This window comes from Gobio gobio, assembly GCF_949357685.1.
Source record: "Gobio gobio genome assembly, chromosome: 5".
Lineage (NCBI taxonomy): Eukaryota > Metazoa > Chordata > Actinopteri > Cypriniformes > Gobionidae > Gobio > Gobio gobio.
The window spans coordinates 6,053,426-6,069,200 of record NC_137101.1 but is presented as its reverse complement, the minus strand read 5'-3'; the positions used below and the strand labels follow the sequence as shown (position 1 = coordinate 6,069,200).

General features: G+C 36.8%; 1 protein-coding gene across 5 annotated transcripts; it reads right to left on the bottom strand.

The window, feature by feature from the left end:
- Window positions 1–1,561: 1,561 nt before the first annotated feature.
- On the bottom strand, window positions 1,562–13,537 carry LOC307126120 (uncharacterized protein). Of its 5 annotated transcripts, XR_013816453.1 has the most exons (8): window positions 13,322–13,537; window positions 11,177–11,412; window positions 10,967–11,039; window positions 10,788–10,878; window positions 8,158–8,267; window positions 3,019–3,679; window positions 2,682–2,839; window positions 1,570–2,517 (listed from the first exon to the last, which is right to left on the bottom strand). XR_013816453.1 is itself a non-coding variant. In XM_079816508.1 (7 exons), the coding sequence occupies exons 1-7, from the start codon at window positions 13,452–13,454 to the stop codon at window positions 2,478–2,480; spliced, it is 804 nt and encodes a 267-aa protein (XP_079672634.1). In that variant the 5' UTR covers window positions 13,455–13,537; the 3' UTR covers window positions 1,562–2,477. The 5 variants fall into 5 exon arrangements, 2 of the variants coding, with proteins under 2 accessions (XP_079672634.1, XP_079672633.1); XR_013816451.1 differs by having other exon boundaries at window positions 1,562–2,517; window positions 2,682–3,679; XR_013816452.1 differs by having other exon boundaries at window positions 1,562–2,839.
- Window positions 13,538–15,775: the final 2,238 nt, after the last annotated feature.

Genomic DNA, 15,775 nt, shown 5'->3' with positions numbered 1-15,775 from the left:
AAATGAGAACATTTATTGGACAGTTGGCTGTATTATATTAGTTTAAAATACAGTATGTAAGCGGATTAGGAGAAAAAGCACATTAGGAAGGCAGAAGGCAAGGACGACGTGGTGACGTCACGGATATGCTAATTGATGCACAATGTCATCTAGCGACATTTAGCGACTTTTTGGGCAGGCTTTAGCTACTTTCCTTGGAAAATAGTTGGCAACACTGGTGGGAATTACAGCTGCGTCCGAAAACCTAGGCTGCTGACTCATTGCCTCGCTGCCTTATCTGACAAGGTCTTGTACAGCAGCGTTTGTTCATGAATGCACCTCACGAAACTGATTTCGGATAGATTTCTTAGGCAGTGTAACCGTTTAATGATCTGCTACAGCAAAATAGAGAGAGCTTTGGTGAGAACTAAACAAATATTTAATTACTACATTAGTAATTTCTCTCTAGAAATGGAAAAAAAAACCCTGTACATTTACACACAAACTGACCAGCAAACATAACTTTCAGACGCCATCTTTTTTTTCCCCCAGCTCAACTGTCACAGAATGGAACGCACAGGATTGTGGGATATCAAAGGCAGCGAAGGATACAAATATGCTGCCTTCAAAAATCGATCAGATGAAGGTCTCTCAGGAGACAGGAAGTGAAGCTAACATTAGGTTCGGACGTGCCTTAGTGCCTTCCTGCCTTGAAATGTGTCCTCCGAAGGCAGCATTTTCCAGGTTTCGGACGCAGCCTACGTCAACACATTGAGTAATGCTGCGCTTCAGTGGACCTTTAATCAGTCAAATTCAAATCTGGTATACTTTGCTACTTATTCTGGAAAAAGAATGGCCCACTTAGCCGTCTTAATGACACATAAAGCAGCCAATCACAGTTCAATGGTTTGCAGTCAAACAGGAATCAAAGCAAGTGGCTTTCATTTAATTCCCAAGCATTTGATGAAGATCTAGTCTCTCGATAGTGCTCATAGCAAACATGACATGACCAGATATTGCATAGAAACCAGCCAATTTTAGTGTGCAAAATGCATCAGTGAACCGTTGAATAACAAGTCGACTTTGGTCATAAATGGATGCTACAACTTTTAGTAACATTTCCAGCCAACCGGATTGATGTCGTTTATGCCAAATTCTGACCTTACCATCTACATGGCAAAAATTGAATTACATCAGATCATGTGTAAGAGTTTGCTGTTCTTACCCGACAGTAATGAGAAGATCTCAGCTGCTGTAGTCCACTCATGTTACACCTCGCTGTTTTTTCACACCATCTGCTATATACTCTAGAGACTGCGCTGTGTGAAGATCCCAGAAGATCAGCGGTTCAAACTCAAAGCACACCTTCATTTCATGTGCAGAGCCACATTTCTTTAGGCTAAATAACATCTTGTTTTCATGCATCAACCTGATTTGCTGATTAGATCCTTGCATTAACGAGCAGGTGTGTCTAAAAACATGGAGTGCATATGGAAGATGGAAAATAAAAGGACACAAGCTGGCTAATAAACCCAGAAATGTAATACAAAGTGCAATAATAAGCAGCAGCACAACATATTTTCTATATTTGGAGTTTATTTAAGGCAAACATACTCATCCGTAGGCATACAGCATAACACATACACAGCTAAACTTATTGCATGCCATTCACATCCAATGATCTCCAGACGCTCAAAGTCCATGCAAGGAAATTATGAAAATATTTTTCTAAGAGGACCAGTTGCATGTTTTGTGAACGTTCTATAACTTTCAGATTATTCTCAAAACAACGATTACAAATCTGTAACTAAAATATCTAACTAACATTGCAAAAAGAAAACATTAAATGTGAGAACTGGCACGGAAAGCAACAATGTGCATGAACCTCTAATCTAGTGTAAGATCACATTTAGTGTTTGGTATGTGATTCAAGCTCAAAAAACAATTAAAGAACGAAAGCTCAAAGCTGTGATGTGTCCGGGTTTAGAACTCTTAGAAACGTCCCGTTCGCGGTCCTCACGTCTGGAAAGCTCCAGAACACATGATTGTCATACCAGAAACATGCAGCTGTCAAGCCTCCTCCGCAGGCCATGGCAAACATGCAAATGAAACATGAGCCGCAAAACGCCGCGAGGGAAATGAAGCACCTGCAGGTGCATCCTCACATATACAGGATTATGACTGATTCAGACAACATTCATATTCACACACCTTCATCACATCAACCTGCGTTGTGCTATGGATTCCTACACAGTTATTTGGCTATTGGCTGACATTTCCTCCCCCCACCCACTTGGCCTCGATGATGTCAGCTAAAAGAAAAGTCACTTCGGAGACCGAGCAACTTATTACAGGTTAAGAAGACTTACATTTCTTATTTAGAGTAACATCATTTATGAACCGTTGACAGACCAAAAACATTTATTAAAGGAGTGTTTTAAAGGAGTCACCAAGGCTGATCAAAAATACCGTGAGAACTGTTATAATGTGAAATATTATTACAGTTTAAAATAACATTTTATTGCATGGGTCTCCAAACTCGGGCCACTGTCCTGCAGAGTTTGGCTCCAACCCCAATTAAAACACCCTGAGCCAGCTAATCAGTCTTTCTTGGGCCTGGTAAGACACCGATTAGCTGGTTCAGGTGTGTTTATTTGGGGTTGGAGCCAAACTCTGCAGGACAGTGGCCCGAGTTTGGAGACCCCTGGTTTATTGTAATATATAGTCACATGTAATTTACTCCTGTGAACAAAGCACCATTAGAAATCATTCTAATATGATTATTTGCTGCTCAAGAAACATTCTTTATTATTATCAATGTTGAAAACATGCTTCATATTTTGGTGAAAACCATGATACACTACTGGTCATAAGTTTAGGGTACATATTTCCATTTCCAATAAATGTTAGTCATCTAAAGAATCCTGAGGAAAATGTATCAGTTTCCACACAAAATATGATTATATTCATTATATTATATATTTTATACCCTAAACTTATGACCAGTAGTGTATCATGGTTTTCACAAAAATATGAAGCAGCAAAATGGTTAATAATCACTGATAATAATCAGAAATGTATATAAATCATTATTTTAGAATGATTTCTGAAGGATCATGTGACACTGGAGTATTGATGCTGAAAATACAGCTTTGATCACGGGAATAAATTACGATAGAAAACGGTTCTTTTAAATTGTAACAATAATTCACCACTCAAAAGCCAAGGCTGCGTTTATTTGGTAGTGTATTAAGTGTATTTCATGTTAACTGTAAATGCAGTCAAATATGCAGACGTCGAACCATCATGAGGAATTAAATAAATAAAAATATAAACAGATTTCTGTCCGATTATCGTCACAGTTACTCAAGCCTGATGCGTCGTCGTAATCCTCCTGTCAGATCTTCTGGAAGTGTCTGAGCGGCGGCGGCGGTAACGTCGTCCACACTGAGGTCGCCCGAGTCCTCGAGGGAGGGCATACTAGAGTCACTCTCACTTCCCACGTCTTCCTCTCCCGCGGCGTGTTTGTTCTCCTCATCTTCCTCCAGCTCTTCCTCTCCCTCAGTATCAGGTCTGAGCGCTCGGTGATCGGGTGGCTGCGTTTCATCGGGTGTTTCCGATTCAAGACAGGTTTCTGGAAGGGCTTCGGCCGAAGCCAAAGTCTCGATGAGTCGGTCTAGATTGCGTTCACATGTCGGCTCTGAAAGAAACAACCAAGCGATTTGCATCACCCAACGCCACAACGAATCAGAAAACTTGCATCACACTTTAATGTGTGCATGTCATGGCATTACATTTTGGCATCACTATAAATCTCAAGCATCCGACATGCGCATAATCACATATTTAGCATGATTTATTAACACACAATGATCTTTACTGCTCAACTCGACTGGCACGAATGGTGGCATGACCTACGTGCTGTGGGCCGATTCAGTGCTACTTTGTTTATGCCACTTATTTGCTTACGTTATATTTTTTTTTCAAAGACCAGCTTTACTGATTGTGGTCGTCTGCATTAGATATGTATAAACTGGAATTTGCATATGCACTTTTCATTAAGCTACACTAGTACTCACGGACATGAATGTAAACCCACAGATAAAAGATTTAAACATGCATCCAAAAGATAAAAATTGGGAGTAAAATGGCAGATCATTTCGATTTAAACTATTAATACAGATGAATAAAATGATTCTTATAGTACTTATAATGCAAAAACAGATATACTAACTAAACACAGATAAAATGGATAAATAATAATATTGGATAAATAATTGATAAATATATTATATCATTTTAGAAGCTGATTTAAATAAAAAAAAATTATAATAATACAATTAAGATGTATTTATTTCCTTTATTTAAATAAAATAAATTAAAACAGGCTAAAAATCCTTATATTACAGCAATTTTGCACTCAAAAGTGTAATTTTGCACAACTCAAAAGAGAAATGTCCAGATGCATTATGATAATGAGATGACAGGGCTTCTGCAGGTTTAATGAAGTCAAATTTAAGACCTTTTTAAGACCATTTAAGGAATAAATTGTCAATATGTTCTTTAAATTTTAACAACACTTCAAAATTTGAAAATACAATTTCACACAGATCTTGATACCTTTTTTAAACTAATTTTACCAAAAAAATATCTTAAAGTCTTGTGAAAGTGATTTTATGATTAAAAGAACAACAAATATCTGTCAAAGTGTTCATAAAAAATCAACCTAAAGGTGCAGTGTGTAGTATTATGAGGATCTATTGACAGAAATGCTATATAATATACATAACTATGTTTTCAGTGGTGTATAAAGACCTTACATAATGAACCGTTTTGTTTTAATTACCTTAGAATGAGCCATTTCTATCTCCATACACCGCGGGTGAAATCGCCATTTTGCCCCGTCATGTTTCTACTAGAGGTGTAAATCGGACAGTTCATCACGATTCGATACAATATTGATTCTCATAGCCAGCGATACGATATTTTCCGATACCTAAAAAACTTCTGTGATGCGATTACGATACGATTCATATTTCGATATTATGTGCCTATTTTACACAACCAGTTACATTTTTATTAACTCACAACTGCAACCAAAATATATCAAATATGTTTCAAAATTTCACATCCTGCACCCTGATTGGGACATCCACAAATAAAAAATCCACACAGTAATCTAATGACCGCTTATGACATGACAACAGTCATGTATTTAGTACAATTGGGATAATGTAAGTACACAAGTCAACACAATATATAACACTGTTCTAGTGGTTCTTGGATGTTTTAATCCAAAAATCTTACATATTGTGCCTTTAAAACAACTACGACCAGCCAACCAGACAGCCAGTATTTATGCTTCTGTGCTAAAATGTATAAATGTCAAAACTTTTTGTTTATATATGTATAATTTAAAAATGATATACAAATACTATAAAATTAAAAGACATTTCTTTTAAAAGTGTATAGCGCAGATTTTAATGAGGCAACAACATATTATAGGTAGGACAGAACAAGATATGCTATTAATATTCTTTCATTGTGCAAAAGTATTATAATATGAAAGGCTCCAATACAGAGCTGCACAAAGCACTTATGCACATCCCGTGTGCAGAATGATGTTTTAAATTTCAGTGTGAAGGATTCATGTCGCTCTATTCTTCTCATATGCAAAGCCTTTGACCTTTATCTACTGAAGCACAAACACAAGTAATAGAAAACTCAATTCAGTGCCTATTTGTGCTCTGTTTGAGATGAGTGCGCGCTGCTTTTTGCTAGGCTTTAAACAAGCACTGGCCCGATCGGGACAGTGATCGTTCCACCGACTGTCTCGAGCGTCTTTCACAAGCTCTGAAAGGTCATTTAAACGAGAATGCACGCGTTGGCGATAATGCATAGACTGACATTGTGTGAAAATGTGGAGAGTGTTCAAACAAACGTGCCTCTAAATATAAATATAGCCTACAGGTATCGACTTTTAACGCTTGGCATCGAAGCATCAATCTAATGTCTAACATGCATCGATCTATATCGATGTATTGTTACACCCCTGGTTTCTACAGTAGCCCTAAACGGACAAACTTCTCTAGAGAGCGCTAGTCACTCTCTGCTCACTACGACGATGACATTTTTGTCCTGTTCAATTCTCACACTGCACCTTTAATTCAAATGCAAGTTATTTTCATACCCATTGACAGATATTTGTTCTTGTTTAAAGAGCACCAATCATGGAATTTTGAAATTGACCTTTCATGTAGTGTGTAACAGAGATCTAAGTGAATAAAAACATCCTGCAAAGTTTAAAATATGACAGTGCACCGTATATATAGTTATTTTCTTTCAAAAGTAAGAGTCGACTCTGAGTCATTTTTAAGAATCGTTAGAAGACCGAAGCTTTTTCTCTGACTAGATGACGTCAACTTGTCAAGTTATTTGAATACGATACGCCCACTTATTGCGCTCCAAGACGCCAGTGAAAACTAGAAAACATCATGGCGACGAGACGCTGTGTTCTGAAGTGCGACTCAAAAGCAAACTTTTTTCATCTGCCCAAGGATGAGCATTTGAAGACTAAGTGGCTTGAAGACAAACCATACATCGTCGCGATTGTGTGTTTATTAGTCTTCAAATGTCTCTATTTGCATGTTTCGCAATCTCAGGAAGCTTTTATTATGGACTTCTATTATGGCACATGGTATCTTCTTCGTCTGTCTGTACCATACATGGACTACATGTGCACAGAGCGCCCTCCGGCTGCCAGGATGAATTGAAAACAACACATAAGAGACTCAATCGCTCATGATTAGGCTACATCTGCGCATTTTGAGGAAGTATTGAATAAAAAATACTCCTCTGTTTAGAAATTTGACACAGACATATGAGAATCTATCAATATTTCTCCTCATCTGCACACTGTTGAACTAAAAGCCCTGAGGGATGTTGATTTGTCGCGAGTCTTCGTGAGGAGAATAGAGGAGTTTTTTTATGAATGAGATCAGCTGAGGCTCATATTACAATCAAAAGGTACCGACGCGGTTTTCATATTCATAACTCCTGACACATATTAACAAATTACTGTCACTATAAGACTTTGATGGGCGTTCCGTTTCCGAAAATATCTGCACAGACTATACCAATCACAACTGACTGGGTCATCGGACCAATCACCCCAGATTAGCGCCACGTAAAGGCGGGGTTTTGAAAAGTGAATCACTAAAGGAATCATTTGAGAATCGCTGTCAAAACAGGTAAAAATAAATGCATATTATAAGAAAACTAAAGTCTTTTTTGTCATTGCATGCATGCAAAACTGTTGTTGGGGACTTCTAAAACAATATTTGGAACATTTTAAATGCCATAATAGGTGCTCTTTAAAACTTAAACTCGCTTAATTTTGTTCAAGTTCTCAGAAAACAAGACTTAATTTCTTCATTTTGCATCTCAAGTAAATGTATCTTGATTTAAGGACGTTTAGATATTTGTACAGAAAAACTAAAATCCTAGAAATGTTTTTGCCGCTTTAATTTTGCAATTAAAATGTAGGTTTTATTAATACATTTTTTGTTTTATAGTTTATACATTTTATAAATCAAAAAGCATGTCTAATTAATTGAAATCAGACAATTTAACAGCAATTTATTAAAAGTTTAACAAAAAAAAATATTTTTAGGGCCCTATGAAATACGTTTGATTTTCTCTCAAATTCCGTCTTTTACTTTTATTCCATTTTTATGAATGGATTCTGCGGTTCCGTCCATGTTTTCTGCACTAATTTAATGCCATGATATTGAATTTAAGATTTTCTGCTCTAATTAAAGAAATTTTTAAGGCCTTAAAGTGTGGAAGGTCAAATTAAGACTATTTTTTTTAAGACCTGTGGAAGCCCTGGAGTGGGAAATAATGCAAACATTCCTTTATGAATTCATCAGCTCATTTGGCCATAGATGTTTTTAAAAACTTTTAATATATACATTATGTATGTGACACTTGCATTGTTACATGCAATGCTATTGACCAATAGTGAGGCATTTATAACATGCTGCCGTTGTTCAGCGAAGCGTACGTGTGTGTGTGTGTGTGTGTGTGTGTGTGTGTGTGTGTGTGTGTGTGTGTGTGTGTGTGTGTGTGTGTGTGTGTGTTAACTGTGTGGGTGTGTACGGGAGCAGATGTGTTTACCTTCTATCCTGATGTTTGGACACTCCATGCCTCTCTTCTTCATTAGCTGCCGAATGCACTGCAGCTGCGACATTATCTCGTTCTTCTGCTCCATGGCAACAGACTTCACACTGCAGCACAACAGAAAGAATAAACAGCAGGCGGAAAAAAAACAAGCCCACACGGATGAAAGCGCACAACGAGCCGGACGCTATGAGCGTGCATTTGAGCGTTTCCATTTGAATGCCGCAAAACCGGCTCTGTTTGTTTTTGCATAACCAGAAACAAATGTCTATGAATGTGGTTTGACCAAGTACTTTCTTCTAGGACTCGATATATCACATTTATTTAAAACGAGAGCATTTAACATGGGTTAACTAGAGCTGCACGATTCTGCATAAATTGAGAATCGCTGGGTTTTTTGTTGTTTAAAATGCAGATCACGATTCTCCCATGATTCTGAGTAGACATCTAAACAAAATAACGTGTCATTTACTAGTGGTTCTGACAAAAATGTTAATAGCTGCAGTTTTTTAAACATTTTTAAAATGAAAAATATTATTTAAAAATGTTTTAAATGAATGAATGATTCAATGACTCACTCATAGACTACACTTGTTTCATTACTGGACGAAACAGTGTTTTGGAACGAATCTCTTAAATTAATGATTCAATGACTCACTCATAGACTACACTTGTTTCATTACTGGACGAATCAGTGAAACAACACTCGTTTCATTACTGGACGAATCAGTGAGACAACACTCGTTTCATTACTGGACGAATCAGTGAGACAACACTCGTTTCATTACTGGACGAATCAGTGAGACAACACTCGTTTCATTACTGGACGAATCAGTGAGACAACACTCGTTTCATTACTGGACGAATCAGTGAGACAACACTCGTTTCATTACTGGACGAATCAGTGTTTTGGAATTAATCTCTTAAATGAATGACTCAATGACTCACTCATAGACAACACTCGTTTCATTACTGGACGAATCAGTGAGACAACACTTGTTTCATTACTGGACGAATCAGTGTTTTTGAACGAATCTCTTAAATGAATGATTCAATGACTCACTCATAGACTTCACACGTTTCATTACTAGATGAATCAGTGTTTTGGAATGAATCTCTTAAATGAATGATTCAATGACTCACTCATAGACTTCACTCGTTTCATTACTGGACGAATCAGTGTTTTGGAACGAATCTCTTAAATGAATGATTCAATGACTCACTCATAGACTACACTTGTTTCATTACTGGACGAAACTGTGTTTTGGAACGAATCTCTTAAATGAATGATTCAATGACTCACTCATAGACTACACTTGTTTCATTATTGGACGAATCAGTGAGACAACACTCGTTTCATTACTGGACGAATCAGTGAGACAACACTCGTTTCATTACTGGACGAATCAGTGAGACAACACTCGTTTCATTACTGGACGAATCAGTGAAACAACACTCGTTTCATTACTGGACGAATCAGTGAGACAACACTCGTTTCATTACTGGACGAATCAGTGTTTTGGAATTAATCTCTTAAATGAATGACTCAATGACTCACTCATAGACAACACTCGTTTCATTACTGGACGAATCAGTGAGACAACACTTGTTTCATTACTGGACGAATCAGTGTTTTTGAACGAATCTCTTAAATGAATGATTCAATGACTCACTCATAGACTACACTTGTTTCATTTCTGGACGAAACAGTGTTTTGGAACGAATCTCTTAAATGAATGATTCAATGACTCACTCATAGACTACACTTGTTTCATTATTGGACGAATCAGTAAAACAACACTTGTTTCATTACTGGACGAATCAGTGAGACAACACTCGTTTCATTACTGGACGAATCAGTGAGACAACACTCGTTTCATTACTGGACGAATCAGTGTTTTGGAATTATCTCTTAAATGAATGATTCAATGACTCACTCATAGACAACACTCGTTTCGTTTCATTACTGGACGAATCAGTGAGACAACACTTGTTTCATTATTGGACGAATCAGTGTTTTTGAATGAATCTCTTAAATGAATGATTCAATGACTCACTCATAGACTTCACTTGTTTCATTACTAGATGAATCAGTGTTTTGGAATGAATCTCTTAAATGAATGATTCAATGACTCACTCATAGACTTCACTCGTTTCATTACTGGACGAATCAGGGTTTTTGAACGAATCTCTTAAATGAATGATTCAATGACTCACTCATAAATACTTCACTTGTTTCATTCCTGGATGAATCAGCTTTTTTGAAAGAATCTTTTGAATAAATGAATGATTCAATGACTCATAGACTTCACTTGTTTCATTACTGAATGAATCAGCATTTTTGAACAAATCTCTTGAATGAATGATTCAATTTCTCACTCATAAATACTTCACTTGTTTCATTCCTGGATGAATCAAGTGTTTTTGAACTAATCTCTTGAATGAATGATTCAATTACTCACTCATAAATACTTCACTTGTTTCATTCCTGGATGATTCAGCGTTTTTAAACGAATCTCATACTTGTCAAACGTTTAATAGGAATAAGATCACGTGGGTGTTCGACTCGAGATCGCAGTCTTTTAACAATTAATAGTGCAGCTACTTTTACAATAAATAACTCTCACCAGTTTGTAAGCGGGTCCAGCTGGGTCAGTATGGAGTTGAGCATCTTCTCGGTCTGAGCCAACCTCTGCTCCAGCTCATTCAGCTGATTCTCTGGGCAAAATAACAAACACGCCACTTCCTGAGTATATGGTAAGGTGAGATTTTAGAAAAGCACATTTCAGTGTTCTCATTCACGCACCCGTCTCTGCTGATTTCTTCACCCCTTGAGCCGTTTTGGCTTTTTGAGCGTCAGCCTCACTTGCAGACTTTATCTGCAAACCCAGAAGAATAGATGTTGTTTTGGCCCATATATTTTTAGGACCATTCTTTTTTTATGCATTGTGCATATCAATCAAGCACAATTCATTAATGCAGAAGAAACATTACTGTATTATGCATAAATCACCACCTTTAGAAACTTATAAGCGGCAAAGAGCCCGACTCCGATGGCGTAGAGGGGCATGAGAGTGAAGACGTAGCCCTTATTGTTGCTGCTGGACTTGTATTTGTCGCTCTTCATCTCCTGCTCCATGAGTTTCTTCATCTGATGCATGTTCTCCGCACTCTGGGACATCTGAGGCGCTCCGTTCATGTGGAACTGCTGCTGACCTCTCGCGCTTCCGGGACCGACACCGGGACCAGGACCTGCAGAACAACGCACAAAATACACATTCAGATAATCTAAAAACTATACTGAGCACGAAATTATATCAAACATTGGGGTTTGACTGCTTGCGGCACGAGACAAAATACTCAACAGTAATCAATTTTAGAATGACATCTAAAAATAAAACAAAAGTTGATCAAATGTATGTTATGTTTTAAGGTACAGAATGTAAGCAAACATGTAATATTTTTAGATATAAGTTTGGCATCTATAAAAGCAAATATGCATAAAAGAAAATGACAGCAATTTTACTAAAAGAATTGAACATGAAAATAATATTAAATATTAGGATTTGATAACTGGGACAAAATATAAATTAAATACATAAACAATAATAGTTACTCAAATGTGTTTTATGGTTTTAAGGCACCGGATGTATGAAAACATGATAAACATGCATATGAATATGATAAATATCTATGAAAGCCAATGACAGCTTGCCCTGCAGTTTTACTAAAAATAATTTTGAATATAATAATGATATTAAACATTGTGATTTGTCTGCTGGGTGCACGAGACAGAATATAAATATCTAAAAAAAAATAAAAGTTACTCACATAAATGTATTTTAAGGTCCAGAAAGTTATGCTAAAACATATTTAGATATAAGTTTAGCAGCTTGCACTAAATATAATTTGAACATTCAAAATGATATTAAACATTAGGATTTGATAACTGGGACAAAATATAAATATATAATAAAAAATACAATAAAAGTTACTAAAATGTGTTTTATGGTTTTGAGGCACGGGATGTATGAAAACATGATAAACATGCATATGAATATGATAAATATCTATGAAAGCCAATGACAGCTTGCCCTGCAGTTTTACTAAAAATAATTTTGAATATAATAATGATATTAAACATTGTGATTTGTTTGCTGGGTGCACGAGACAAAATATAAATATCTAAAAATAAAATAAAAGTTACTGTATTTAAGGTACAGAAAGTTATGCTAAAACATATTTAGATATAAGTTTAGCAGCTTGCTCTGCAATTTAACTAAATATAATTAGAACATCGAAAATTATATTAAACATTAGGATTTGATAACTGGGACAAAATATAAATATATAATAAAAATACAATAAAAGTTACTCAAATGTGTTTTATGGTTAAGACACAGTAAGCATGCTTAACACCTTACACAAATATGGATAAAAGCAAACGACAGCTTGATAAACGTTACTCAAATGTGTTTTATGGTTTTAAGGCACGGGATGTATGAAAACATGATAAACATGCATATGAATATGTTAAATATCTATGAAAGCCAATGACAGCTTGCTCTGCACTTTTGCTAAAAAATAATTTTGAATATAATAATTATATTAAACATTTTGATTTGTTTGGTTGGTGCACGAGACAAATTAAAAATATCTAAAAAATTAAATAAATGTTACTTACATTTATTTTACACATTTAAGGTAAAGAAATTTGTGATAAACGAATATCCAATCATTTATTATTTAACTAAATACAATTTGAACATGAAAATGACAAAATATTGGAGTGTGATTACTGGGACAAAATATAAATAATACCTAAACAATTAAATAAACGTTACTCAAATGTATTGTATGGTTTTAAAGTACAGAATGTACGCAAACATAACATATTTAGATATAAGTTTAGCATGTGTTAACGCAAGAATGGATACATGCAAATGACAGCTTGCTCTGCACTATTACTAAAATAATTTTGAATATGAAAGTGATATAACGTCGGCTGTATGAAATAACAAATAAAGATACAATGACAAGAAACATTTTTTTGGAGTAAACTAAGGGTGTTATTACAAACTTCACAAACCAGAGACGAAGTAAAATGTCAAAAACATCAAAATAAACAGAGTAAACAAGCACAGTGTGCTCGCGTCCGAACCTCTCCTGCTGGTCCGCGGGTCGAACGGCTGTCCGTCTCGGCTGCTGCCGCTGAACATGCGCGGAAACAACACGAACACCAGCAGCACCGCGGTGAACGCCATGATGAGCTGCTGCGAGGAGGACAGCACCATCTCAGAATTAGAAACTAATGCTGATATACGAGGATGATTCTCCACACTGTTGTCAAATCTCTTCTTCTGGTTGTGTGTGTGTGTGTAACGAGAGAAAAACAGCGAGAGCGCCACTACTGACCTCTACAGGACTAGCAAGTCCTACACACCAAGTTATAATGTCAATAGACGTTGACTAATTGAGTTGTGAATACAAATATAAACGTTACATTAATATTTCAGACAGACAGTGTAATGATCTGCACTACATATTACAATATCTGTAGATACTTCATACATTGAGAATTTTGAACTTGTCAAATTAAAATGAATAATAGGCTACACATTGTTGGATCAGATGGACAATGCAATGATATATCCTCCTGAGACCCAGAAAAAAGTTGAGTTGCTTATAGCATAATAAATGGACATAAAAAAAAAAACATTTTCGAAAATATATATATTTTTATTGATATGTTATGCTATGCACACCTTTTACCAGACTCTCGTACATTTCATTTGTACATAGAGTCTGGCCACTCTCCATTGACAGGCGTTTACTTCCTTGAAGGCGTGTCCTCTGTTGAAGTTTAAAACTATTGGATCTGCCCAGAGTCACTCTGGATCTGCCATAACCAATCGCTAACGTTTGGTCGTGACGTATGTCACGCGCCGTTCGCCTTTGATTCTCACTCACATTAAATGTGCAAACCACCTCAGTGTCAGTAATAAAACCTTGTGCATTCGGATTGTGATTTATTCACGGTGGAGAGGAGAGTTTTGTGATCGGAACGCGCTGCTCTCGTGGTGCATATCTCGTGCAATCATAACATTATTGTATGCTGTAAATAAAATGTCATATGCTTGGTATGATAAGAATAAATGCTGCCGTAAATAACAGCCCAATTCAAATGTTTACGTGCTTTGCTTCTTTTATTTTTTGAGCGGTGATGAAATATATTGCTCTTGTAAACACTTGCCAGCATTTAAAGAAATACAAGTCTAAAAATGCAAATTACAGCTCACGCAACCGCACGGTGCTCTGCAGGGGTCTATAAAGGATATAAACAGTGCATTTTGAAGTGATGTATCCTTGAAAACTCAGAGATGTGGATTCGGAGAGCAATTACATTACCACACGACCTTGGTGTTTGTCTAAAACAGTCGGTAATTCAGCCTGGGTTTTTCTCGCAGGTGGTGGGAGACGGACGACTTCACTAACGGAGCGAGCTGAAAAATGCTTTTCCCGGACCACAACATCATTGTTACAAACAGAGGTGACACGGATAACAGAGGCAGGTGAAAGCAGAGTTTATTTGCAGAACCAGGATGTGAGCAGATGAGATGAGAGTCAGATATGGCAGTTCAGGTGAATGCTGGATATGAAGGTGATACGATACGTTTCTACGTAGAGTGTAGAAAGGTCACTGCAGCCAAAGTCAATGAATTTGAGCTGCAGTGTCTCTGTGTTGATCAGGATGTTGTTCGTCTTGATGTCACTGTGGTAAACGCCCCGGTCAACGCAGAGTTTGGCTGCAAGCACTGCTTGGCGCATTAATCCATGTGCCACGGTTTCATCCAGGAATCCTCCTTTGCTCGTGGCGAATCTGAGCACGGATGTGGATACTCCATTATAAGGACGTACTGTTCCGGCTCATCAAACCAATCAAACATCTGTACGATGTGGGGGCTTTTCGGAGATGTGCGCATCTGCAGATTCACAGCCACTTCCGCAAGCAGAGGTTTGGTGGACCCTGGCTGGAGAAACGTGTTTGACAAAAGATTAGCTTTCACTTTTATATGGAAACAGCAGAGTCTACAAGTCTGAGAACACTTCTATTTGGCAAATTAACTGATTACATGGCTAGTTAAATCATTTCCGAGTTTGAAGTTTTGCGAGCCCTGTATTATCAGCATGGCCATTTTTCAAAATTGGTTTATTTCTAGAATTTCTAGAAATGAGTGTTAAACAAATTGCGTATTGATTTATGCAAGTCTTGCCAACTTACCAATTCAATAAACTTGTTGCAGGTGTCCTTAGGTAGAAATTTGATAGCAACCTGCAAAAAGACCTGATCAAAATCTGCAAAGATCGATGTGTTACATGTCCAAACATCATTTTGTGGTTAAAGCAAGAGTAGATTACCTTCTGGCCATCAAATCTACGCGTCCCTTCATGCACGATGCCAAAGCCTCCCCTTCCAATCTCTCTTTTCACTTCGTAAAAGGAGGACATTGATCCTGAAAAAAAACAACATGCAAAAAGATTGGCTTATGATTCCTACATAAGAACTAGACCAATCAGAATTAGACGAATGCCAGTAGCATAAAAACGTACTAAC